The sequence below is a fragment of the Cricetulus griseus genome, chromosome 7 (assembly GCF_003668045.3).
Source record: "Cricetulus griseus strain 17A/GY chromosome 7, alternate assembly CriGri-PICRH-1.0, whole genome shotgun sequence".
NCBI lineage: Eukaryota > Metazoa > Chordata > Mammalia > Rodentia > Cricetidae > Cricetulus > Cricetulus griseus.
The window spans coordinates 9,124,991-9,152,857 of NC_048600.1; the positions used below are offsets into that span (position 1 = coordinate 9,124,991).

Sequence of the window (27,867 nt, forward strand, 5' to 3'; positions counted from 1 at the left end):
AAATAAGCATTAAAATACATTCAAGTGTCTCAGGGGCTGGAGAGATGGCTCAGCAGTTAAGAGCACTGACTATTCTTCCAGAGGTCCTGAGTTCAATTCCCAGCAACCACATGGTGGCTCACAACCACCTTGAATGGGATCCGGTGCCCTCTGCTGGCATGCAGGCAGAAGACTGTATAGACTGTATACATAATAAATAAAATCTTTAAAAAAAAATACATTCATAAAAAAAAAATACATTCAAAAGAGTGCAGTCCCAGCAGGGCGTTGGTGGCGCACGCCTTTAATCCCAGCACTCGGGAGGCAGAGGCAGGCAGATCTCTGTGAGTTCGAGGCCAGCCTGGTCTACAGAGCGAGTGCCAGGATAGGCTCCAAAGCTACACAGAGAAACCCTGTCTTGAAAAACAACAAAAATTAAAAAAGATGGGGGATGTCGTTGTGTATATGTATTTCTCTTATTGGTTGATGAATAAAACACTGTTTGGCCAATAGAGACAGGAAGATAGGCAGGATTAGGAGACAAGGAGAATTCTGGGAAAAGTAGGCAGAGAAAAACCACAAGGAGACACCATTTAGCCACCAAGGGAAAAACTGGTCCGGACAATTCTCTGGTGAGCCAAGATCACGTGGAAATACATAGAATTATAGAAATATGTTAATAATTAAGACAGAGCTATCCAATAAGAAGCCCAGGCCACTGGCCAACAGTTTAATAATTAATACAGCATCTCTGTGTGTTCATTTGGGACTGAAGCAGCAGGACCTGGCAGGACAAGAAAAACTGCAGTAACAAAAAGATGCTGCCAGGCGTTGATGGAGCATGCCTTTAATCCCATCACTCGGGAGGCAGAGGCAGACGGATCTCTGTGAGTTCGAGACCAGCCTGGTCTACAAGAGCTAGTTCCAGGACAGCCTCCAAAGCCACAGAGAAATCCTGCCTCGGAAAAAACAAAAACAAAAACAAAAACAAAAAAAAAACAGCCATCTATAAGTCAATCTATGAGGACATTTTCACTCAGGGGTAGGAATGGGGGCTGCCCTCAATGTAAGGATCCCTTTGGAATAAAAAAAAAAAAAACACAAGCTATAATCATTCTCTCCTCCCACTCCCTCTCCTTACCCCCCACTTCCCCTACCACCACCCGCCACACACACACACACTTGCTTTCTAGCTTCCATGACAGGTTTCCCTGCTCAGTCTTACTTTCCTGACTGTGACATACTAAAATTTCTGAAACCATGTGCCCAAGTAAGTCCTTCCTTCTTTAAGTAGTGTTGTCACATCAACAAGTCTAACACATGGGCCTCCCTATCCTAGTTTCTAAAGAAACTAGGTCCACAAATGTAGGCAATACAGAGTCAATATTCACAAAAATACCAGGATGCTTGTTTCTTGAAGTTAAGCAAAGATCTTTCTTGCTACACAATCCAGGCTAACCTTGAACTCATACCTGGAGTTTCATGGTCCTGAGGAAACCTCCATATTCAGCTGAAAAAGTGCTTTCTGATGACTTACTATGCTACTTACAAACAGATCTCTAGTCTATGGAACTTTTAAATTAAAAAAAAAAAAATTAAGGTCAATTAAAAAAAAGTAGGAAAATGGACCACGACATTATTTTAAAATAACAAAGAATCCTCTGCACATGGATCTACAATTCACAGTAGGTATGCACATAGACACGTGCCACAGAAGGATCTTGAGAAAAGTCAAGTCAATAGCTCACCTTTGGTGCATGCACACAGCCTGTCTGTGCCTGAGCAGTAAATGACAGAAACAAATGTATCCTGTTCTTCAGTGCCCTCCTTTTTGGGAGGCTCCACTTTGGCCAAAATTTCAAAGTTTGAAAGGTCTAATACTTTTACATATCCTCCCTGAGTGGTTATCACCAGGTGTCCAAGAGTAGAAATGTCAGACTTCTTTTCTCTTTCAATCCCATTCTTTGAGGTTGACTGCACTTCTTCTGTAGGTTCTTCACAGTCATCCTCTCGATTATCCAGTATATCTGGTGGAAGCAAAATGAGCGAGGTAATTGTGTCCTGGGGATCTTTGATATGTTGAATTTTTACCGGCTCCTCTTCTAAAGTCACTATTCGAGTGGTATAATTCATTTTGTAAAGAACTAAATATCCACCACTAACATTCCTCTGCTCCGGATGAATGATCAAAGGAGTTGGTACATCTGCTGGTGACTCATGTTGGATCACACTAATATTTGCACCATTCACTACAGCAAGATTGGATTCCAGCTCACCTTTCCGTCTATTACATAGTGCAGAGTTTAATTTATTTAAATTATTCAAGGCCTCGACTTGATTTATTGCACTCAATGATTCAACAGAGCATGTCCGCAGTCCTACCAACAAATGAATTCCATCAGCACAAGGTGTTATGGAGTCTATACAAAGAGTCTCCTCCTCTGCAAACTTTGGTAGCCTCAAGCACTGAACCAAAGTCCCAGGCTTGGGGAACACAGAGTTCCACTTCTCAGAATCTGGAGAGGTGAGGCTGGCTGCTGCATCTGCAAACTGCTGAATGTAAGTCACAGGAGGATCCTGCAACAACAACTGTTCCTGGTTATCCAGCTCCATTTCAATAATCTGCGGAACCGTAAAACCGTCATCGTGCAAACTTTTACTCATAATATTGTTCATCTGTGAAAAGATCTTTCCTGCTTTCTCATCAGATTCTTTGATACTATAAAGAAGTAAAACAGGTAAAGTCCTCCTTACCAGAGGAGAATTCAGTTCTGAATTTGTACAGGATTCATTGTCAGTTGACCCTTGTTCTGATATACTTTCACCCTGAGTTCTACTTAAACCATCCAGTGACCTGTGGGAATTACTACTAATTGGTGAGGTAGCGGGAGATTTATATGTTAATAAACCTCCAGCCAATAAACATGGAAAGGGAATGTTGTGTTGTTCCTGGTGCTTCTCCTTTGTCTTTTCACTCTTAGAGTTTGTTAAGCAAGGATTTGCCCCAAGTTCTTCAAGATCCTTAACAGTATCCTCAAGCACATTTGCCACAATCTCCCACTGCAGTTTTTCTGGCTGTTGGAGAATGCTGAGCGCTGTTATATCAAGGCTTACTTCCATGGCTTCCTTTTGTGATGTATGCCCTTTAAAAAGAAATAATACAACACATTAGATATAACAGCCTTGGTGATGTAAATTTAAATCAGTACTTCAATGAGGTTTTTCTTTATTCATATGCTTTATGCATTATATTAAATATAAGAATTCAAAGTACTTCATGGCCACAAGATAGATCAGCAGATAAAGGCTCTTGCCCCAAAGGCAGACTCTGCCCCATCACTGGGACCCACATGGCAAAAGAAAACTAACTCCTAAAAGATGTCCATCTGACCTAGACATGTGTCTATGTGCCCATACATACATGCACATGCAAAATTTAAGTGATGTTTTTTTATTTCGAGTATTTTAAAAGAAATTTATTCAAATCTCAGATGACCCTACATAAGAAAATAAAAAAAAAAAACTACCCAAGAAATTCAAAATTATTTTCAACTCAAATACATTCTCTTGAGAACTATCTTTAAGGCATGGGAAGGTAAAGAGAAAATTAGTATATTACTTAGTCATTGCTTAACTTAATATTACTTGTACATTGTACTTTTATGTACTCTCTCTCACCTCAATCTCTTTCTTTTTAATACTGCACCATTTCTTCTCCCTTGCTCCACATTGCTGACAGTCATACACACACACACACACACACACACACACACACACACACACACACACACACACACACACCCACCTGAGACAACAGTCAATCCTCCACTCATGTAATCTAACACTGAACTGAAAATTATTTCAACCAATCTTGGTTTTGGTTCTTCTCTTTCTTTCTTTTTTTATTTCTCATAATAAGAAAGAATGAGTAACAACAATGCAAAAACCTTTCTAATTATAGGCAAAAAATAAAAGAAAAATTAGAGCTGCTTTTATAATTAGGTAGGAAGGTAAGAGTCAAGGAAATATATTGAAGTATCTACATGAAAACAAAGTACAAGAAAGTAATAAGTAAGGGAGCAGTAGAACACTACACTACTAGAGTCTCTTCAACATTATCTGAGATAATCTTAACTTCACACATTACCACTAACCTCTACAACTAATATCTTTTCTACCTGAAGCAGAAGAACAAGACTGTTATTCCTTCTACACTCTGTGGCTAGAATAACAAATAGCCACTTCACTACATGGCATTGTTTGTATCTACTTTCTCAAATTGGAAAATCAGAGTAAAAGTATTTTTATACCTTTCACGATATATAATATAGTATCCTGGAGACACCTATTTGTTGAACTAAACTAAAAAAATTAAACTTTTTAAAGTTATGACAAGAAATTGTTCAAACAGAATAGTTCTAATCTATTTATATATTAAGTCAAATAAATCCACAATGCACACAAAGTTAAGACACTATTTAAAGTAAATGGCATGCATAAGAAACTGTTTAAAAGGAAATGATGGAATGGACTAGGTTGGGTGGCTCACTGCTGTAATCCCAACCTTCAAGAAACAAGTTGGAATAATTACTCTGAGATGAGTCCAGTCGGGGCTAAATAGGGAATTCCAAGACAAGCTAGGAAACAGTGTGAGAACCTTCTCAAGAAAGCAAAGAATGGGTTGAAGAGAGAGCTCACTGGTTAAAAGCACTGCCTGTTCTTTCAAATGTCTTGAGTTCAATTCCCAGCAACCACATGGTAGCTCACAATTATCTGTAATGAGATCTGGTGCCCATTTCTGGCATGCAGACAGAACACTGTATACATAATAAATAAATCTTCAAAAAAGGAAGCAAAAACTAGAAAATAAACATACAACAGGGAAGTACAGCAAGTGGCCCTATTTTTCTGCTTCCTCTTATAACCATTCAATGCATATCTGGGAAACAGGCAGGATAATTCAGTGAGAAACTCTGAAATCTGTAACTCTATTCCTCCTTCTTCAATTTATGTTTGCAGTACCCTGGAATAACAGGGCCTCATGAAAGTTAAACAACCACTCTGCCACTGAACCACAGACAGGCCCTTAACACACAGTGTCTACAAATGTTTATGCAACATACCTGCAATGCAATACTTCCCAATCACTTTGGGCAATTCTACTGTAGCTTTCTTTCTTTCTTTCTTTTTAAAGATTTATTTATTTATTTATTATGTATACAGTGCTGCATCTATTGCTGCAGTCCAGAAGAGGGCACCAGACTACATTACAGATGGTTGGGAGCCACCATGTGGTTGCTGGGAATTGAACTCAGGACCTCTGGAAAAACAGGCAGTGGTCTTAACCTCTGAGCCATCTCTCCAGCCCTGTAGCTTGCTTTCTTAAGTAGTGCCAAGCCACAGTTTCCAACAGTAATACTTCCTGAGCTAAGTAATTGGATTTTGTCTTAGCTTTTTTATAAAGCCAAAGTTCGATTTGTACTCAATTCTCATGCCAACCCTTCTTTCCACTCTTAATGAGAAGTCTTTTTTTTTTTTTTTAATTCAGATATATGGTTTGGACACAAGATTTTCCTCTTTGAAATTAACTAGGAACTTTAAAAACTTAGAATCTTCAGCCAAAAAACAGATGCCTCTAATTGTGTACTCATAATTTTGAGGTTAATATATTCTACAATTCTTTGAACTGTGTCATTCAAGGTAGTACAAATCACTTAGGGTTGTAAAGTTCTGAAATGGCACCTAAAAAAAATCTTCAGATGCTTCAGGATAAGATTACATCTCTCGTAACTATCAAGTTTAGATATGCTTATTCCATAATCTGCAAAAAGTTATTGATGTAAAAACATATAGGTGCTGGGCAGTGGTGGCCCACACCTTTAATTCCAGAGGCAGCAGTAGGAGGATCTCAAAGTTTAAGGCCCATCTGGTCTATAAAGCGTGTTCCAGGATAACCAAGGCTACACAGGGAAACCCTGTCTCAAAAATCCAAAGCTGGCAGGGAGGGCAGGGGGAGCAGTACAGGTTAGAACCTATATATTTAAAATTAGTCTCACAGAAATGCATTTTCCTATGAAAAAATGGCCTACTTGCAAACTCTCAAATGAAATTAACTTGGACTGTGAAAAGTACCTGCCTTTTAAGAAAGCATGGAACTTGAATTCAATCCCCAGAACCAATGTAAAATAATCGAGGCATGCAATGGAACCAGCACTGGGGAGGCCAAGACAAGCAGGTCCCTGGGGCTCACTGGCCAAACAGTCTAGCCTAGAACTGGTAAACTCTAAGCCAATGAGAGGTTTTTCTCTCAAAAAAGTAAACACTAGAGGTGTTTAGCCTCTGTACACATGAACTCACACTCAAATACACCACACATATTAAATACAAATAAAGGAATATAAAATTTTTAATTTGGGAGGATTTTATCCCTTACTACCATGACCTTTTAATTATATTCAAACACAACACCTCCATTAAAAATGCATCAAATGTACCAATAAGGATATACCATAAGGACCCTGGGTAACACCACACACTTTTAATCCTAACACTCAGGAGGCAGAAGCCCAGCACTCTGTGAGTTCAAGGTTAGCCTAATCTGTACAGCAAGTTCCAAACCAGCCAAAGCTACATAATGAGATCCTGTCTCAAAAGAAAAAGAATTTATAATAATAATAATAAATCTGTGGATATTAGAAACTGAAGTACATCATAACGCAATGTGGAAAATAAACACAGATGAAAACATAATGATAGGAGAGAAACAAGTATATAGTCCAAATGCAAGTATTATTTGAGGGTTAAAACAGGGTCTTGCTATATAGCCCAACTAGGCTAAACTTGTAGCAATCCTCCTAATAACAACCATCATGGCATATTATGTGCCATGTGTCAGCATGCCCAAAAAACATAAGTACTATTAATCCCCAAAATAATTAGTAAGCTACTTAGACCAAAAGAAAAGAATAAAGTTATGGCTTATAAATTGATGTAATTAAAACCAAAGTATTCAAGAAGAGGAAAGGGTACATGGAAGAACACTTACTGCAAACACTTCACAACAAAAAACTGAAACCCACAGAGTTAACTGACCTAACAAAGTTCAAGGTTTCAGAAGGTCTCTGGTGCATGCCCTATTTTTCTATGTTAGATTAGGAAAATGTAACATCATGCTGCTTCTGTCTTTGTAAAAGGACAGCAAAGGAGGAAAAGTTCATTGCTTTCATTAGACTAAACTGTATGCATTATGTTGGCATGTGTGTTCACATACAACGTGGAGCTCCCAAGACAACTTGTGGACTCTACTGTATTCTTCCACCTCAGAGACCCAACACAGGTAGGTCATCAGAGTTGGCAGTAAGCACCAACTACCTACTGAACCATCTTGCCAGCCTGGTCTAAACTGTCTTTAAAAAAAAAAAAAAAAAAAAAAAAAGAACCTTTATTTTATGTGCATTGGTGTTTTGCCTACATGTCTGCCTGTGTGAGAATACTGGATCTCCCAGAACTGGGGTTACAGACTGGTGTGAGCTCCCACATGAGTGCTGGGAATTGAACCCAGGTATTCTGAAAGATCAGCCAGAGCTTTTAACCACTGAGCTATCTCCATTCCCCTAATTTAAACTTTCTAAATGAAATCAATTCTTTACTTTTCTAGAATTATATATCTATCATTCAGGGCATTTTGATGTCTCTTTTGGGATTCTTCCACATCTAATAACTTCAAAACTGAGTTAACCCAAAATCAGTGCAGCCTTCCCTGTAGGAGCTTTTTAAGAACATTTCACAGTGAATCAGAATTTAGAAAGCATTCACTATTCTATAATAACTACAGTTTCTAACTACTACACTACACAAACCTATGTTGCTTTTAAAGACATGAAGTATGTTACATGCCCTTGACATGTTCATGACATGATATTAAGTTATAGTCACAATAACCATCAATTTTTAAAAACTAGGCACTTCTCAAGTACTGTGCACAATTCTTTGTATGAAGTTATCTTACTCAATCCCTAGAATAATGTATGTTAAATATTATGATTTTACAGTTTAGGAGATCTAATTAGACTATAATAATAAGAAAGTAGATTGGCATTTATACTCAAACATGATAGGGCAGGGGCAGATGACTCAACTGATGTAAGGCTTGATGTACAATCCTGATGATTTCAGTTCAGACTACCACAACCCATGTAAAAGCCAAGCACAGGAGTATCTATTTGTAACTCCAGCACTGGGGGCACATAGACAGGTAGAACCCTACAGCTTGCTGGCCAGCTAGCAGAGTCAAATGGACAAGCTCCCAGGCGGAGCTCTGTGAATTTTAAGGGCAGCCTGGTTTACAGAGTGAATTCCAGGATAGCCAGTGCTACACAGTGAAACCCTATCTTGAAAAACACACAAGAGACACAGAGACAGAGAGAGAAAGAAAAACAGGGAGGGGGAGTCTGAGACTGTTTTATAAACTAAAGTATAAAATAAGCAGAGACATTCAATCCATCAACCTCCAGCTTCCTCAGGCACATGCACAGATGAGTAAACTCAAACATATATGCACCCATAAAAGGAAAAAAAAAAGCAATGTAATAAAACTATTTTGAGATGAATACCTCCTCTATGAAATAATATTGAAAAAATGACACATGGAAGCCATATGTTGACATATGCCTTTAATCCAACACTGAGGATGTTAAGGCAAGAGACCATGGAGTTCACTATCAAAGCAAGCCCCAGGCCAGCCTGGGCTACATGAACCATGTTAATTTACCTTATTATTTTATGGGCAAACAAGGCAACATCTAGTTGATGGCACAATGTCTATGACTCCACAGTTTCAGCTTTTTTGAATATGAAGAATTTTTATTAAAACGTTACACTTATTTAACAGACTACATCATACAAATAATAAGCACAATTTTCCTCCCCTGGCATATGTGACAGAGATTTAATGAACCTAACACTTTATTCCCTTTGAATGAAATAGTCATCATTTGAATTTTAATTAGGGAACATAATATTATTATACTTAATTCAAGATCTCTGAAAAATACAGAAAACTGAAACAGTGTATCCATAAAGATTTCCAGGTCACTAGGAAATTAAGAATTAATTGGTATTAAGACTTATTTTGAACTGTATAAATAAAAGGATATATAAAATATATTATCTAAGGTTTTTTTTTTACATACCCGTCACAGAATCTGATCTGGAATGCTCTTCGCTGTCTGAATCCTCCAGTAAATCATCGCTTAAAAGACAAAGTAAGAACAATTTAAACTTAAAAAAGAAAGATACTGTACCTTATGGGCTAGGTTAGGGATATGCATTAGCTACAGTGTAGGAGCCTGGCACATATAAGTCCTTGGGTTCAATCCCCAGCACCCAAAAAAAGAACACACATCACATAAGAAAGCAGGAAGACACAGCATAGCTGTGTGTGGCTTGTCTCTTGTGCTTTAGAAGGGGCAGTGTCAGGGATCAAACTTAGAACCCTATGTGTTCTACTCAAGGGCTGTTAACTCTGAACTAGGAGATGGAGAGATGGTTCATTGGTTAAGAGCACTGTTGCTTTTAAAGAAAGGTTCAGTTCCCAGCACCTACATACATAGTGGTTCACAGTTTTCTGAGGGTGCTGATCCCCTCTTCTGACCTCCATGGGCATCAGACACGCACATAGTGCACATAACATATATACAGGCAAAACACTCACATACCTAAAAATTAAAAAAACAAAATCAAAAAACAATGCTAAACCCCAGCCCTGAAAAGCAGTGTAAAATCACTATTACACAGAGCAAACACAAGCAATATACAAATTGCTCAAAAGAAGTATGATATAAATAAGTTGCATATATAACTAATTAACAATTATAAATTTTTAAAAGAATGTCTACAATGAAGAATTTTGTGTGGAAGGAAACCTCTAAATCTCTGCAACCTTTGTAGGTATGTGAAACTATAACTGGCGATAAAGCAAGTCAGAGTGGCAGCTAGTCAAATTAAACCTGAGTTTGTTGTAGTAAAATATTAACAACTATTGTTAATGAATTCAAGACCATTACTCTAAAACCAAAACCAGCTATGTGTATGTATATGTAATACATTATACATGTATTCACACCAATAGCCATGTTGTTTTTAGCCTGTGCTTTTTGTGTGTTCATTCTATGAGACATGCAGGGTTAATTGTCCTTTGCCTTTCTCTTAGGTGGCCAAGAAATTGTCCAATTCACCCCTTTGCATCAACCTTTATTCATTTTCTCAGATGTAATAGTCAAGCTCTGCACCCTACAGAGGAACATAACGTATCACCAGTATTTTTTTTATCTTAAGACTCTCATTACAAAAATAAAAAGATACATTTTGTAGAAAGAAAAGGAAATTCTCCTTTTCTCAAATAATATATTGTACTCAAATAATATATTGTATAATCCATAGTACTTAGACATTTACTAATGCTATCTTGCATATAAATGGTAATTTCCACTCAAGATTGCTGGCAAAATATCAAGCACACACCTGTCTTTCCAGCTCCTTGAGAAGCAGAAACAGGACTTTTGCCCAAAACCTTCAGGCTAGCCTGGGAATACAGTGTGGCCTTGGCAATCAACTACCCCAACCCCTCTTAGACAAAAACAAAAAGAAAAAGAAATTTCAAGGCAATGTTTAAATCTTTTTATCAATGCTGGCAAATGTCTGTGCCTTAGGTTTTTGTAAGTAGTATCAATAGGTAAATGGAGCCACTTCAATTCATATGATTAGCTTTTTTGTTATTGTTTAGTGTCTGGCTTCCTGAATGCTGGACAAGTACTCTACCACTGAGCAGTATCACCAGATCCCACTCCCGAATCACAATAGTTTAAAATAATAAAAACAATGTAAATCAAGCTTAGGATTGCCTGCTAATTAGCTTCAAGAATTCAAATCCTAATTACAAGTAAGAAGACACTAAAAAACTAAATGCTAAGAGAAATACTGTACTTGGAAGCTAGAATAAGCAAATCTAAAGCAAGAACACACTGGGTTTCAACTACCAAAGGACTTTAGTATTAACCAAGTTCTGCCCAGCTATACTAATAAGAGATAAAATACAGTATTTTTAAAGAAAATAACTCAGGGTTCTAGACATTTCAGAAGTCTGAAAGTGTTCAAAAACATAATAAACTATCCCTAAAATATTTTTGTGAGAAGAATTCTAAAACAGGGCTGGAAAGAAGGCTTAGAGGTTAAGAGCACTCAGAGGTTCTGAGTTCAATTCCAAGCAACCATTTGATGGCTCACAACCATCTATAATGAGATCTGGTGCCCTCTTCTGGCATGCAGGCAGAATACTGTGTACAAAATAAATAAATCTTAAAAATAAAAAAAGAATTCTAAAACATGTAAATTGATCTAACACATGCTTTAAAAAATGTAGAAAACAAATAAATGTTTCCATAACTAGATACAGGCTCTCTGTGCTCCCTTTTATTCTCATTCCTGCCTCTGCCAATTTTTCTACAATAAACATATTTACTCCTGTTTATATGGAGTATGATATAGCTTTTAGATGATACAAAACCTTCTACAAAGTAGCAAACATACTTGATAATTCACAGGCAAGTCACAAAGTTTAGTCAATAATAATTTTTTTGGAAAACTAATCAAGTATCACTTATTTTACCAATGACATAGTATCCTTAAAAATGAAATTCAAAACATCTTTGTCAACTCAACAAAGTACACAACAAAACCAGGCATAGTAGTGAAGGTCTTATCATCTCAGCACTTGGAAGGCAGAAGTAGGAAGTTCAGAGCTCAAAGCCAACCTAGGAAATACAGTAGAGCCTGTCTCAAAAAGAAATATATATGGCATTGGGCAGTGATGGAGCATGCCTTTAGTCCCATCACTCGGGAGGCAGAGGCAGGCAGATGTCTGTGAGTTCAAGACCAGCCTGGTCTACAAGAGTTAGTTCCAGGACAGCCTCCAAAGCCACAGAGAAAAAATCCTGTCTCAAAAAAAAAAAAAAAAAAAAAAAAGGTACATTTTCCCAAAGAGGAATATGGTAATACTAGAAGTCTATTGTGATGCAACTTTTAATCCAGAAATCAAAATGTAAAACAAAAATCTAATAGAAAATCAGGGTTTAAGATGACAAGCCAATTTCATGATCTTCCATAATGACCCACTAAATACGTTAATAAAATTAAAAAAAGAAAATCAAGCATTCTTAGTTCTAGGGCTATTAGCAAATGTTAATAAAAACTCAGACAACAACAGCTAAACTGCTTGCTCTTCAAACAGCCTTAAGTTTTAGTTTAGTTTGTACCAGATCTTTGGCCCAATTCCTTTATCTGCCAGTCCATTTCCACATGCTATTACCAAGATACAAACTTCCCAATTTGTATGTTATGGATTCTCAATTCCACAATTTCCATTTAACAAAATTCTGTATTACTTAATAGAAACACGTCACTAGGTATAGTAGTACGCCTGAAGCAGAAGCACAAGGATCTGTAGGTTTCAGACCAGCCTGGTCTACATTACAAGAACCAGACCAATCAGGGCTGCACAATGAAATCCTGTCTCAAAAACAAAGGACATGTCTGCAGTCTAACAGTGATCACATCAGTAACACGGGACACCTAGAAGGTCAAAGGCAGACATTTAAAGTGTACCCGGTTGAAAATGCTCCATTTCACATCTCCACTGACAAGAGTCTTAACAGGAATAGCTGCTATTATTGATCACACACTAAATGGCTACCTGAAACCCTTCATTTTATTTATGTGAATAAAACAGAGCCATGTGATTGTGGTCTAATCCAAACGCAAGTGGACACTCTTAGGAAACATGGTTTCCTTGATGCTCCACCCCAAAACTATAGGTCAGATACAGTCACAAAAACCAAGAACCTACCAAAGAAGGTAAGAGGAGACACTTCAATTACAGTGCCTCAAGCTCTGTACGGTCGGCACTCCAGCTCTAAGGAGGGAAAGCAGAACAAAAACAACCAGACATTTCTCCCTCACTACTACTAGTACACTATTCCAAATAATTGCATCCTCTTGCCTCATCTGAAGTCATTTTGCCACTTATTAGTGAAAGTCAGTTCCAGAACTTGAGGGATTAAAAGGAGAAACCAGAATCATTTGGTACAACTATTCCATGGAACTACCTAGTAAAAAGTAAAATTACAAATGAAAGCCACTGGCTTAATTTCAATATTTAAACTTTTTTCTTGTTTTATTTTTTGTTTTTATTCTGATACTGAAGACAGAACTACAGTCTTCACAGATGCTACACATGCACTCTATTGGTAAATTACAATCCCTAGATTTTAGTTTTTATTGTGGCAATTACTTCTAATTGACAAGATGGAGGACTTCCTATTTCAAGACTTACATAGTTTGATATTTACTGCATAGGAATGGATTTACAGAATAGCTTCAGAACTGCATAATGAATAATTTTTCAAATGTATTTTAGCCTCTCTAGTATAACTGTGATTTCCATTGTTTCCTAACTGTTTGGTATTGTGTTTTTCTTTATCATATATTTATCTTTAGTCACTTGTCAGTATTTCTACCAACTCCCGTAGATCTCTAGTTATAAAACATAAAGGAAAATGTGATTTGGAGAAAAACCGAGTATTATACAATGTGGCATTTCCTGTGTGTGTGTGTGTGTGTGTGTGTGTGTGTGTGTGTGTGTGTGTGTGTTGTTTTTTTTTTCCTATGGTATTTTGAGACAAATTCTCACTCTATGGTCCAGACTGGCATACACTTCATAAAAGTCCTACTGTTCCAGTCACCAGATCTAACTAACCTGTGGTATCCTGAATGAAAACTTCTGAGATTCACATCGCTTTCAGATTTTCAGCCAAACAAGCTAAGAGAATATTTTCTATGCTACAACTTGACCCTTTTTTTTTTTTTTTTTTGCTATCTCATTAGCTAATAAAGAAAATGAAATTTAGAAAAAGAAAATATGTGCCACTACAAATGCCAATGAAACAGACTTTGAGGATCCCCCCCCACCCCCCCACCCCCACCCCTGCTGCGAAGAAGAAAGGGGATGGGCTAGGAGGTCGTCGGTAGGGGGCAGGGGAGGAGGAGAAGGCGAGGAAACTGGGATTGACATGTAAAAGAAGTGGACTTCTAATTTAAATTTTAAAAAAAAGGAAAAAAAAACCTAAATCAGGGGAGGGAGAGGGAGCTGGGATTGACGTGTAAAAGAAACTGGTTTTGGGCAGGAGAGGTTCAGAGGTTAAGAGCACTGACTGTTCTTCCAGAGGTCCTGAGTTCAATTCCCAGCAACCACATGGTGGCTCACAACCACCTTGAATGAGATCTGGTGCTGTCTGCCTGCATGCAGGCAGAAGACTGTATACATAATAAATGAATAATTAAAATCTTTAAAAAAAAAAAAAGAAAGAAAGAAAGAAAGAAAGAAAGAAAGAAAGAAAAGAAACTGGTTTCTAATTTAAATTTAAAAAAGAAAAAAAAATGAAAAAAAACAAATACCACTGAAACAAAGCCCTGTACCTGTCTCCTTCCAGTTTCGGTATGTCTGAGCAACTAGAAGAGTCCTCTAGCCATGCCAAAGTCGGTCTCCTTGAATCAACTCCTGAGCTTGGATCTCCTGATAGGATCAGTTGTTGTACAATTGCTGGATCGTAGGCATTAATTTCAAACTTCAAGTGCACCTTCATGAGTTTGGAGACGTCCCATATGCATATCTTCCCACGTTTGGTGGCAGCAGCTAGAAACTGTGGGCAGCTCCCCGACCCAAAGCAAGATATTCTGTCAGCTCCATCTGCAGAAGGAAGCTGTGCAGGACTCGTTGCCAGCGTGACGGACAAGGGCACATTCTGAGTGTGCTCACCTTTCACAAAGGGGCAGTTGGGGGAATGTCTCTCATGTTCAGACCTTTACAGAGTGAAAAGGAAATTTTACTGAAGAGCAAAGCAGAAACTCAAAGACTGCCTTTAAAAAGTCTTCAACTTACTAAATCATTCACATTTTCCTTTGGCTGGATGGGGCAAATAGAGGTGGCAGATACAAGTACTGGAATGAAATGCAGGGCTTCGAGCATGTCGAACAAGTACTCTACCACTCAGCTGTATTTCCACCCCTCACCTGAACTTACCTTTAGAAGACCATTCAATTTCATTCAGTCATTCACAGTGTTTACACACTCCATATTCTAGCTGCTTATTATTAGCAGTTTTACTCACTTTAACTGATTTCAAGTGTGAAATCAGAAATAAATGCAATTCATGACAAAATTATTTGCCCAACTTCCTAACTCTTATAGTTTTCTGATGTGTGTTGCCCTGTACAATTTTTCTACTTGCAACAGGCTGGCCTTGAACTCACAGAGATCCGCCTGCCTCTGCCACCAGAGTGCTGGGATTAAAGGCTTGCGCCACCAACGCCCGGCTTCTACTTGCAATTTCAAAGCAGTACTTGAGGACAGAATCCTACTACCAAAGACAGAAAAATTTCGTTTCCTTACTCTGGGCAAAAATAAAATAATTTCACTTGTAACATATGCTGTTCTTCTGAACAGACATACTTTTTTTCACACTGCACCTACAGTTACTATAATGACACCCTGGGCAGTCTGTAATGCATAGATTCTTTCATAAATCCTGTTGCATTATACCACCGAGCACATATTTGAGCTACATTCTCTCCCAGCTAAGTTCTAGTGCATTTTTCCCCTGCTTACTTTTTCTTACCTTAGTTTAAACTTCTTAACTAAATACTTACAGTCCCATGTGACTGTAAATAAAAATAAAAGCTAACCAGTTATATCTAATCCTAATAATCTTTTATCCCACCTTCCAGATAAGCATTCTTTTTGGGGACAAGCATTTTGAGACAGGGTGTAGCTTTGGACCCTGATCTGGAACTCACTATGTAGATTAGGCTGGCTGTGAACTCACAGAGAGATCTGCCTATCTCTGCCTCATAGGCATGCACCACCACCATCCAGCTCAGATAAGTATTCTCAACATTTTTAACTAGTATACTTGTAAAATTTTTTATTCATTTATGTACACCAAAAAAAAAAAAAAAAAAAAACAGGGTTTACTGCTTCAAACAATTTTAAATCATCGGTGGCACTGTGCAACTGCAACAATTTTCATGAGCCAAGAACAGAATGTTATTGATAGTGATCACTAGAGAATATCAAGTTCTTCTAATTTTCTATTGCTCATCTATCATGAATCAGTCACATTTTATTGGCTATAGCTTTTTTTTTTTTTTTTTTTTTTTTTTTTTTTTTTAAGAAAATCATGGCCGGAGACTGGAAAGGTTTATGATTAAGAGCACAAGCTGCGGCCGGGCATTGGTGGTGTTGGTGGTGCACACCTTTAATCCCAGCACTCGGAAGGCAGAGGCAGGTGGATCTCTGTGAGTTCCAGGATAGGCTCCAAAGGTACACAGAGAAACCCTGTCTCGAAAAACCAAAAGAATACAGGCTGCTCTTCCAGGTTCTGAGTTCAATTCCAAGCACCCACATGGTGGCTCACAACTATCTGTAATGAGATCTGGTGCCCTCTTCTGGCCTGCAGGCATACATGCAGGCAGAACACAGTATACACAATAAATTAAATGGGGGGGAGAGAAAGAGAAAAGAAGGAAGCAAGGGAGGGAGAGGGAAGGGAGGGAGAAAGAGAGAGAGAGGGAGAAAGAGGGAAGAAGGGAGGGAGGGAGGGAAGGAGGGAGGGAGGGAGAGAGGAGAAAGGGAGGGAGGAGGGAGGGGAGAGAATAAGTCATGGCCTCAGTATGCAACCATAGATGGCATCAAACTAACAAAAGATCCACTGGCCTCCATCTCCCAGAAGCCACTGGACTCTTGATCAGCATTTAAGAGTTTTCCAGGCCAGGAGATGGTGGCACATACCTTTAGTCTCAGCACTCGGGAGGCAGAGGCAGGCAGATCTCTGTGAGTTGAAGGCCAGCCTGGTCTACAGAGTGAGTTCCAGGGCAGGCTTCAAAGCTACACAGAGAAACCCTATCTCGGGGAAAAAAAAAAATTTCCAGTTTTTTCACTGTAATGGCCAAATTTGTCACAACGCCAAACATACAAAAGGAATTAACTCCTTAGAGCAGAAGTAAAAGCAGAACTGACAGGAAGTAGAGAATGTCCACTTTTATTTCTTGAAGAATTCAACCTCCCTTCAAAGTTAACTCAACTCCTACTAGCAAAATATCAAGGTCCTATTTAAAATTATTTAAAATTGACTCTTTTCTCTTAGAAGATTGGAAAGCAACCTTACTCAAAAATCTAGTTTCTCACCTATACACTTAAGAGCAGTGAACTCAGAACATCAGATGCTAGCAAATTCTTGAGAGATTTTGAATTCCATATTCTGGTACATATTGTTTATGATCTAATAAAGATTACCTGGAGATTAGAATGCAAAGCTAGCCACAGGCTCAAGCACAGGCACAGGCACAGCCACAGCCACAGCCACAGCCAAATGGGGGCACACACCTTTAATCCCAGGACTCAGGAGAGAGGAAGATAGATTTCTGTGTGTTCAAGGCCACTCAGGGCTACATAGGAGTGACTCAGTCTAAAAGAGAAACAGAGCTCACACCTTTAATACCAGCACTAGAGAGGGATGTGAGAAGGAGCTCAGGGTCTCATACCACATTTGACACACACTCTCAGAGCAATTAGTCTCCAGCCGCATTGAGAACAGGAACACTCCAATCTTGGAAGAGGTTAAGAGCTCTCTGGTGGGTTGGCTGCTTTGTTTTTCTAATCTTCGGCTTGAACCCCAGTATCTGTCTCTAGTTTTTATTATTCATACTACAGGTACATTCCAAACCTCTCAGCAAATAAAGAAAAGATGTTACTTAATTGCCCAAGTTGAAATTTTGAACCTGCTTCCCAACACAAAAAGTTATCAATACAGGTACCATCCAAACTGTCCATTGTGGTTTACACCTATATTTCCAGCACTCAGGAAGCTGAGGAGGACAACTGACATGAGTTTGAGCCAATCCTGGGTTACACAGTGAGTTGATGTGCACCCTAGGCTCATTTTAGGACTGACTACATTTTTTAAAAAGAGTTTTGACTGGGTGAGATGGCACATTCCTCTGAACACCACAGAACATGGTGGCAGGAGGATCAAGAATTTGACGCCAAGAAGGGGACAGTAACACACAACTTTAATCTCTGCACAACAGAGGCAGAGACAGGTGGATCTTTTTGAGTTCGAAGACAGTTTGATCTATACAGTGAGCCAGAGCTACTTAGTGAAAACCTTTGTCAAAATAGGAAAGGGGTTGAAACCAGCCTCTGCTTCATAGTGAGTTCCAAACAAGCCTGGGCTATATGAAACTGTCTCAAATGTATATATGTACATACATTCCCGTGTGTGTGTGTGTGTGTGTGTGTGTGTGTGTGTGTGTTGGGGTCAGAGATACAGCTCAATGGCTAACAAAGAATCTGAGTTCGTTCCTGGCATTCACATCAGGCACCTCATGGCCAACTGTAACTCCAGTTCCAGGGATCTGGCCTCTGAAGGCACCCTCCCTCATATATAACACAACACTTACTAAAATAAGGGCTAGAGAGATGGCTCAGCAGTTAAGAGCAATGGCTGCTCTTCCAGAGGTCCTGAGCTCAATTCCCAGCAACGACATGGTAGCTCACAACCATCTATAATGAGATACAGTGTCCTGTTCTGGTCGGCAGGCATACATGCAGGCAGAACACTGTATGCATAATAAATAAATCTTAAAAAAAATAACTAAAACTAAAATAAAAATTTAAATATGTATTATGGTCTACAATATCATATAATTTTTCAGATATACATTAGATGATTGTTTTATATGCTTACTGCATACATGTCAGCTTATTAGCTGGCATGAAACTTCAAACCAATTGCAGTACAAACTAAATGAAATATTTGAAAACCAAAGCCTCTCTCTATCCCTTACTGGACATGCACCTGGGATAAACTGTTAGTTTCTTCATTTTAAAATGAAATAATGCATAAGGGAGTATGGTGTGGAAGTGCCTGAAGGTGAATCCCCACACTGGAGAAGCAGAGTTATGAGGATCAATCAGTTTAAGAACTGCCAGATCTCTAATATGAGCTCCAGACCAACCAAGACACCACATGGTGAGACCCTGGTGTAAAAACAAATAACAACAACAACAACAAAAACCTGGAGAGGCAGCTCAATGGTCAAGTGTACTTGCTACCCTTGCAAAGCATTTAAGTTGGAATCCCAGCACCTACATCCCACACAGGTCACTACCTATAACTCCAGTTCCAGGGGATCCAACATCCTCTTCTAGACTTCATGAGCACCCACACATATGAACTCATACATACAGACAACACATGTATATGTAAAAGTTAAAAAAAAAAACCTTTAGTTCTAGAGCTGCCCAGTCTACATAGCAAGCTCCAGGCCAACCAGAGTTACACAGTGAAATCATTTATTTAAATAAAAAACAAAACAAAAAAAAAAAACACAACTCTAGCCTGAAGACCTTAGTTCAATAACTGAATTCTATACGGAAAAAGAACTAACTCCTCCTCCAAATTGTCCTTATCCACACACATTTCATGGTATCACAGGCACATATGCAAAAATAAATGAGTTATCAATAAATAAACATGCTTAAAATGGGGTATAATAATTTCTATCTCATAGAGTGACTATAAAAAATAAAGTGCAGATAGATGGTGCTGGCACATCCTTTAATCCCAGCACTTGGGAGGCAGAGGCAGGCGGATCTCAGTGAGTTCAAGGCCAGCCTGGTCTATAGAACTAGTCCAGAACTGTCAAGAAACCCTGTCTTGGAGAAACAAAAGCAAAGAAAGAAACAACAAAAAGACAAAAAAACAAACCTTAGGTGATGTGGGATGCCACTCTATGCTGTGAATCTGTTTTATAATCATTGGTTAATAAAGAAGCTCATTTGCCCCACAGCCAGGCAGACTATAGATAGGTGGGAAATCCAAACAGATACAGAGAGAAAGAAGGTGGGGTCATGGAATACCATATAGCCCCTGGAGGGGTAAGATGCCAGAATATTACCAGTAAGTCACAGCCACATGGTGATATACAGATAAGTAAAAAAATGGGTTAATTTAGTTGTTAGAGCTAGTCAGTAATATGCCTGAGCCATTGGCCAAACAATTATAATTAACATTAAGCTTCTGAGTGTTTATCTGGGAACTGGTGGGTAGGAGAGAAACTCCCATTTACACTTAGGAGAGATGGCTCAGCGGTTAAGAGCACTGACTGCTCTTCCAGAGGACCTGGGTTCAATTCCCTGCACCCACATTGCAGCTCATAACTGTCTGTGACTCCAGTTCCAAAGCATCAAACACCCTCACACAGACATGCATGCAGGCCAAATAGTAATACACATAAAATAAAAATAAATTGTTTTAAAAATGAATAATTTAATAAAAAATAAAGGAAGGAGCTGGAAAGATGACTAAGTGGTTAAGAACACTTATTGCAGTCAGGCGTTGGTGGCACACACCTTTAATCCCAGCACTCGGGAGGCAGAGGCAGGTGGCGGATCTCTGTGAGTTCGAGGCCAGCCTGGTCTCCAGAGCGAGTGCCAGGATAGGCTCCAAAGCTACACAGAGAAACCCTGTCACAGAAAAAAAAAAAAAAAAAAAAAAAAAAAAAAAAAAAAGAACACTTATTGCACCGGGTGGTGGTGGCACAGCATAACTTTAATACCAGCACTTGGGAGGCAGAGGTAGGCAGATCTCATTAAGTTCAAAGCCAGCCTGGTCTATGAAGTGATTTCCAGGCCAGGGCTATTAACACAGAAAAACCGTGTCTCAAAAAACCAAAAAGAAAAGAAAAAAAAACAACACTTACTGCTCTGACAAAGGACCCAGGTTCAATTTCTAGCACAGGTCCCCATCACCCAAATGGAAGTTCACAAACACCTGTAGCTAAATACATGAGGCATGCAAACAGTACACACACACATGCAGGCAAACATTCATACATACAAAATTAAATAACTTAAGGAGCTAGGGATGGTATAGTTCAGTGTTAGAACCCTTGACTAGAATTCTAAAGGCCCTAAAGTTCAATTACAAGAACTATCAAAAGAAATTTTTTATTGACAATTAGTCTTGGTTTTTCTGATACAACAGCATCTACTTTAGAGGGTTACTATGAGACTTAAATGAATTGAAAAAGCAAAGGATTTGCAGTAACATCAGCTATATGGTATAACAAATATTTGCGACTACTACCATTTTCTAAAGTAAGGTCTCATAGAAGGTATTAGTAAATCATGGTCCTCACTATTTATCTAGTGTTAATCAAGTTTTAGAATGTTATAGGTTCTCAGGAGGCAGAGGCAAGCAGATCCTCTGAGTTCAAGGCCAGCCTGCTCTACAGAGCAAGTTCCAGGACAACCTCCAAAGCAATACAGAGAAACCCTGTCTCAAAAAGTTATTTAAAATTAGAGCTGTATACTATATGTTTCTCTCCTCCATGGATTCTCTGTTCACTTTTCTTCAATAGTCAGAACTATACAGCTGAATAAGTGCTAGGGTAGATTTAATACAGCCTATGGTCTGGTAAGAATCTAGTTCTAAGCCGGGCATTGGTGGCACTCGCCTTTAATCCCTTAAGCACTTGGGAGGCAGAGACAGGCGGATCTCTGTGAGTTCGAGGCCAGCCTGGTCTCCACAGCGAGGGCCAAGATAGGCTCCAAAGTTACATAGAGAAACCCTGTCTCGAAAAACCAAAAAAAAAAAAAAAAAAAAGAATCTAGTTCTATTTCTTGGCACTTTCTCCATGCAGATTTGGCAAAGTCTTGTGACAGAATACAGACAGGACTACTCATTCTCTTGAGACATGTCAATTAACAGAGCAAAAAAAAAAAAAAAAAAAAAAACAGAAATTTAGAAACACTATAATACTAACAGCCTACTATGCCCAGAAAACTCAAGACTCACCAAGGTTCATCTGTAGGCTCCCAACAAACGAGACATACACTACAAGTAAAGCACATGGCTCTATCATCTCCAGATGAGGCAGGCTGTAAAATATGTTAAAATGGAGAAGAGAGAAAGGAAGCAAGCAGGTACAAAAGGGAAGAAAAGGAGAAAAGGGATGGAAGAAAGAAGCAGGTACAGAAGGGAAAAGAGAAAGAAAAGGACCAATCATTATTAAAACAGCGTTTCAATAACAACTCTTCAAAAAGTTCCCAATTTCAAGTACAATTTTCTAAGGAAAAAAATAATTTATAGTACTACTGTGCTCATACATAAATAAGAAGTGTTCAACAAATTTGCAGGCCAACCACAACAATACAGTAAGATCCCGTCTCAAAAGTAAATATATAAATAAATCAAGGTATTGCTTCACTAATTATTTCTGGCTGCTAAATATTTCTGGTTGGTAAACAACTCACAAGCCCCCTCCCCCACCTAAGACTCCCAAGTGATAGCATTACAAGCGTATACCACTATTTCTGTCTTGCAAAATTATTTATTACATTACTTCAAGAATCTACTGCTAGTTTATAAGAGCTGAAATCAAACACTGAAAATAATCAAATATCCAATGAGAATATTTCCCAAAAAATGACATTTAAAGACCATATGAACTTGATACCAAAAGTAGAAAATGTATCTAATCTGAAAGATTAAATATCAAATGACTCAATAATTATTTGGCCCCTAAATTCCCAATGTAGAACATAGGACCAGCATCACAACAAAGTACGTGGCAAACAAAACTCACAAGGACATATACAAAAAAGCACATAGCTAGACTGCACAAAATACTTAAAAAGAAAAAATTTAATTAAATGCTGGGCTCACTGAAGGCTGGAATAGCACACATGGGGGGAGGGGTCTATTTTTGATGCTTGTTACCTGGTGATAAAATCCAGCTTGAGCCATAGGATCTGGCTGTGCCCACCTATAGCCAACATGAGGCCACGAAGTGAATGTCTCCCTTCTGTTAGCCTCACTATACATCAATGCCCTAAAAGTAAACAAACAGCAAATAATTGGAGCGAGGCATCAAGCTGCAGGGAAACTCCTATTTAATGCTGCAGAAAAGAAAATGACTGAAATACCAAAAAAAAAAAAAAAAAGGGGAAAGAAGCTGGAAGGTAGTGGCGCACACCTTTAGTCCCAGCCCTTGTGCGTTCAAGGCCAACCTTATCTGCAGAGCAAGTTCTAGGACAGCTAGGGCTGTTACACAGAGAAACCCTGTCTTGAAAAACCAAATTAAGTGGGAATGGTTATGTTCCAATTTTTATTTTCAACATTGTCCCCTACAAATTGTAAAGAAAAGCTGGTTAATGGCTACTGCAGCCAAATAAATCCACAGGTGGATTAAGTTAACTAATAATGAATAATTACCAACTAGACAACAGGAAATGAAGAGGCTGGCAGAAAGCCCTGCACTTTTTCCTCCGGCCACAAGCCAGCTGATGTGGGCATCTGTCTCTGCTACTGGCTAAGCTCATAAGCAGTACCTGTGTTTCATTTGCTTTTAAGCTGTTTTTTGTTTTTTAAGCTATAAATCAGTGTTTTGTTCTTTCACTAGGAAAATCTTCCTCCAGCAAAGCTCTATAAGCTAGCAAACTTTAATTTAGTACTGGTTGAGACACTGTCTCAACTGTGCAGACCTGGCCATTGTGGAACTCACTAGACAGACTAGGCTGGCTTCAAACTCAGCCAGGTTCTGCCTGCTGGGATCAAAGGTGTGCATCACTAAGGCCAGAAACGCTAGTAAATTCTAAAAACCGTAATACTGTCTGTAAACACAGAACTCAGAAGCCTGAAACAAGAGCATCATGAGCAGGAAGACAGCCTAACTAGACTATCAAGAAAACAATGCAATGAAATCTTCACACTTTCATAATAGCCTTCTACTTCAAGCAGAGTTAAGCTACAACTCAGGGCATCAGTGAATTTTTAAAGGATAATAACAAACTGAAATCCAAGGGGCTTCAAAAGTAAGAAAGGACTATGAGCAAAGCTTTCTCTTGCTCTTACAGCTGTATAAATAGTAACTGAAAGTCGGGGGTGGGGAGGATGATGAAAAAACAGATCAGAAAAACTGATTTCTACAACAGTGCTCTGTTACTCATAATTGCATTCTGACTTTTAAAAGCATGTGCTAGGAGAGGGAGGGGCAGATCAGTATTAGAACTTGAAGCAGTTGCCTAACATGAATTGAGCCCTTGGATCCAATTCCCAGCAATGCACACAAGAAACATAGGTCCCTGGGCTCAGCTCCCACAAAGTAAAAAGGGAAGTTTATCTGATAGTGGTTCAGTTACTACCCAGGACACATCCCCTTGAAGTATAATGATAAATGTTTCCTTTTATTGATTTAAAAAAAAAAAAAAACCTATGGAGGTTAGAAAGTTTCATGTATAGGTTTTGTATGTATTTACAAGAGGGGAGGTTGAGACCGGGTCTCAATTCACTATGTCTACCAAAGTCTTTGAAGACTCATTATTAATAAAATAACTTCAAGACTCCATCAAATTGGTACTTGAGGATATCTTAGCACACCCAGAAGAGACATATGGCTGGATTTGGAACCACCTAAATGACACATCCTTTTTAGAGCATTTCCAGAAGTTCAACTTAAGAGGGAAAAATCAACCCTTATTTTGGGAAGCATTATCAAATACCTGGAGTTCAGGACGAATAAAAGGGAGAAACTAAGGTGAGCATAGCACTCACTGTTCTCTGATTCCTGACTGTACATATAATATCCTGCCCATGCCTTGCCCACTATGATGAACTGGGCCAAAATAAAGCTTTCCTTATACGTTACTTCTTATCACAAGTAACTACAACAAAAGAAAACTCCTATCTTATGATCTCATTTCCTAAAATACAACACTTAATCATGGTATGCAGTAGCTTCTTTAGAAAGCACTGTAACTGCAAAATAGCTCTGTAGGGTCAATAAACATCTCAAGATCTACACTGTTCAGACAACATTCCCTCTAATTACAAGCTTCTCATTCTTTGCTCCTACTTCCAAATAGGTTGCAAGAATATGTTAATGATAGCCATAGCACTCAGCATCTGATATTCAGATTTCAAGTAAAATACTCCATCCAAAAGACAGAGGTAACAATATTATTCTAGAATATAAAAACCCTTACTGCTGGGTGTTGATGGCACACACCTTTATTCCCAGCACTCGGGAGGCAGCGGTAGGCGGATCTCTGTGAGTTCGAAGCCAGCCTGGTCTACAGAGCGAGTTCCAGGACAACCTCCAAAGCAATACAGAGAAACCCTGTCTCAACCACCCCCCCCCAAAAAAATGTACTTCAGCAAAGCACATAGAAAGTGACTCACTAATGGAAATATGAAAATCCAATGTGAATATTCAATTATAATTATCAGGCTTTAAATTCCACTGTAACACTAATAAACTTTATTACTTTTAATACCAATAACTTATCAAGCTTTTGCCAAATACATTAGAAGCTTTAGTTTTACACAAAATAGTCACTCAATAAATCTGAAAAAATAGTAACAGAGGCATGATTTTCACAGTACTGTTTAAATCTACAGCAAATAGCATAAAGATTTTTAAGGAAACTACTCCAATGAATGGGGAGGCAGTTTTTTTTTTTTCCTTTGAGAACTTCATAGGTGAATACAATGTATTTTAATCATACCTAAACCCCACACCCCTTTAAATAACTGTTTTACAGATAATTGCAATGTATTTGATCATATCTCCCCACTACTCTTCCATGAAAACAGTTAAACAATTTTATTTACACTCACATTTCTACACAGTATTTGTCATAGCTCCAAAGCAAAGAAATTTCATATCTGGCAAAATATTACACACCCAACAGTTATAATGGGTTAAAATTTCCTCAAATATTCACTCAGCACTGGAATCTGGAATCTTCAAAAGACAATCTTGGAATCTCCTTACAGATGCTCTTAGAGAATAAAAGATTTTATATATATATATATATATATATATGTGTGTGTGTGTGTGTGTGTGTATGTGTGTGTGTGTGTGTTTGTGTGTGTGTGTGTGTGTATATATATGTATATATATTTATATACATGTATATATATAAAATCAATAGCAGCAATCATCTCATCACAACATTTACAAATAAATGAAAATCTACTTTTTAAAATATTCTAATCATAATCAGATTTGCAGCACGTTTTGGTTAACCCTAAATCTAGGAATTCTATCTCAGTACACCCCAAGGAACAAGGGACCTACCTGTCTACAGAGCGCCCTGGCCCCACTCCAAGTTCTGGACGTGCACTGGGTAAGAGGTAAGACAATCTGTCCATCACCGAGGACGCCACAGGTAAGGCAGCAACATTTTGATTTATTTTCTTCAGTTCATTTACAATGGCACTGGCAATAGACTTCAATACATGATGAGGAAGATGAAATGTAACTGTGGCCCACTAAAAGAAAACAGAAATATAAGCAAGGAGATACTTTTCCACAGTTTTAACCAAAATCTTACCTTGACCTGATCAATTAAAGAGCTAGGTATCGCTAATATCAATTATACCATTATTGTTTACAGTAAGAATTTGCTTTTAAGTAAAAAAAAAAAAAAGGTAATCTTTTATTTAAAAATACCAAGCTACAGAGAAGCAAGCCAGGTATCCATCACTGACTAGTTGAATAGACAAAAATATGGCATGTGGGTGAGTGCACAAATACATGCAGTAAAATATTCAAAGCCTTTTACAGTGTGTGTCTGTGTGTGTATGTATCTGTGTCTATGTGTGTCTGTGTGTGTATGTCTGTGTCTCTGTGTGTGCCTGTGTGTCTGTGTCTGTCTCAAAAAAAGAAAAATAAATAAAGTAAAACAAACTTTTTGAAAACTATTAACATTATTCAATATTATTGCTAAGCAAGTTACACTAGTGGAAAAGAAAGGCAATGGGGGAGGGGGATAGACTACAAAGGTTCCAACTATATTTTCCCAGACAAATAAATCTATACATTAATTTCACCTTCATAGGCTGTCCTCAGATCACATTAATATGTCCCCATTTGGCCAGGCGTTGGTGGCACTCGCCTTTAATCCCAGCACTCGGGAGGCAGAGGCAGGCAATCTCTATGAGTTTGAGGCCAGCCTGGTCTCCAGAGCGAGTTCCAGGACAACCTCCAAAGCAATACAGAGAAGCCCTGTCTCAAAAAACAAACAAACAAACAAACAAAAAACTGTCCCCATTTAGTCCAGTACACACTAGGCATGCTAGAATAATAACTAAAAAACTTTCATGGTAAAAAATATTATTTGAATTGCAAAAACAGAATGTAGACTAGGGTTATAGCTCAATGGCTGAGCACTTGCCTACTGTGCACAAAGCCCTAGGTTCAATTCCCAGCACCACAAAATAGGGGAGATGACTCAACAGTAAAGGAACTAGCATTGAGCATGGGAGTTTGGATCTCCAGAAGCCCATATAAATGCTCGGTGGGCCTGCCTTTAAGTTCTGTCTGAGTCAGGAATCCCCAAAGCAAGCTGGCTTGCAATACTAATCATATGGGTGAGATCTGGGTTTGACTGAGACCCTGCTTCAATTTATAAAGCAGAAAGAAGAATGATGAAAAATGATTCCTGATATCAACCGCAGGCCTCCATATGCACTCTCACAACACACACACACACACACACACACACACACACCATAGGACACAAGTAGGAAAAGAAAAAACTGAATGAAAATCTCTTACCTAGTTTCTAAACTTAACCTGTTAATAGATGAGAAGCCTACTCACTGAAGAGTCTTCATCGGAAAAATAAAAAAATAAATCTGACTTCCACTTGGAAAAACGTTTTACAATAAAATTCCAACTGTATACTGTAAATCATAAAGTTTGCCC

At 38.4% G+C, this 27,867-nt stretch overlaps 1 protein-coding gene across 1 annotated transcript in view; it reads right to left on the reverse strand.

The window, feature by feature from the left end:
* Birc6 (baculoviral IAP repeat containing 6) overlaps positions 1-27,867 on the reverse strand; it is a 176,097-nt gene that overhangs the window by 127,801 nt on the left and 20,429 nt on the right. The window contains 6 exon segments of the mRNA XM_027426080.2: positions 1,728-3,122; positions 9,171-9,229; positions 14,509-14,892; positions 21,951-22,033; positions 22,875-22,986; positions 26,236-26,429. Of these exon segments, the coding sequence (XP_027281881.1) occupies positions 1,728-3,122; positions 9,171-9,229; positions 14,509-14,892; positions 21,951-22,033; positions 22,875-22,986; positions 26,236-26,429 (2,227 nt within the window).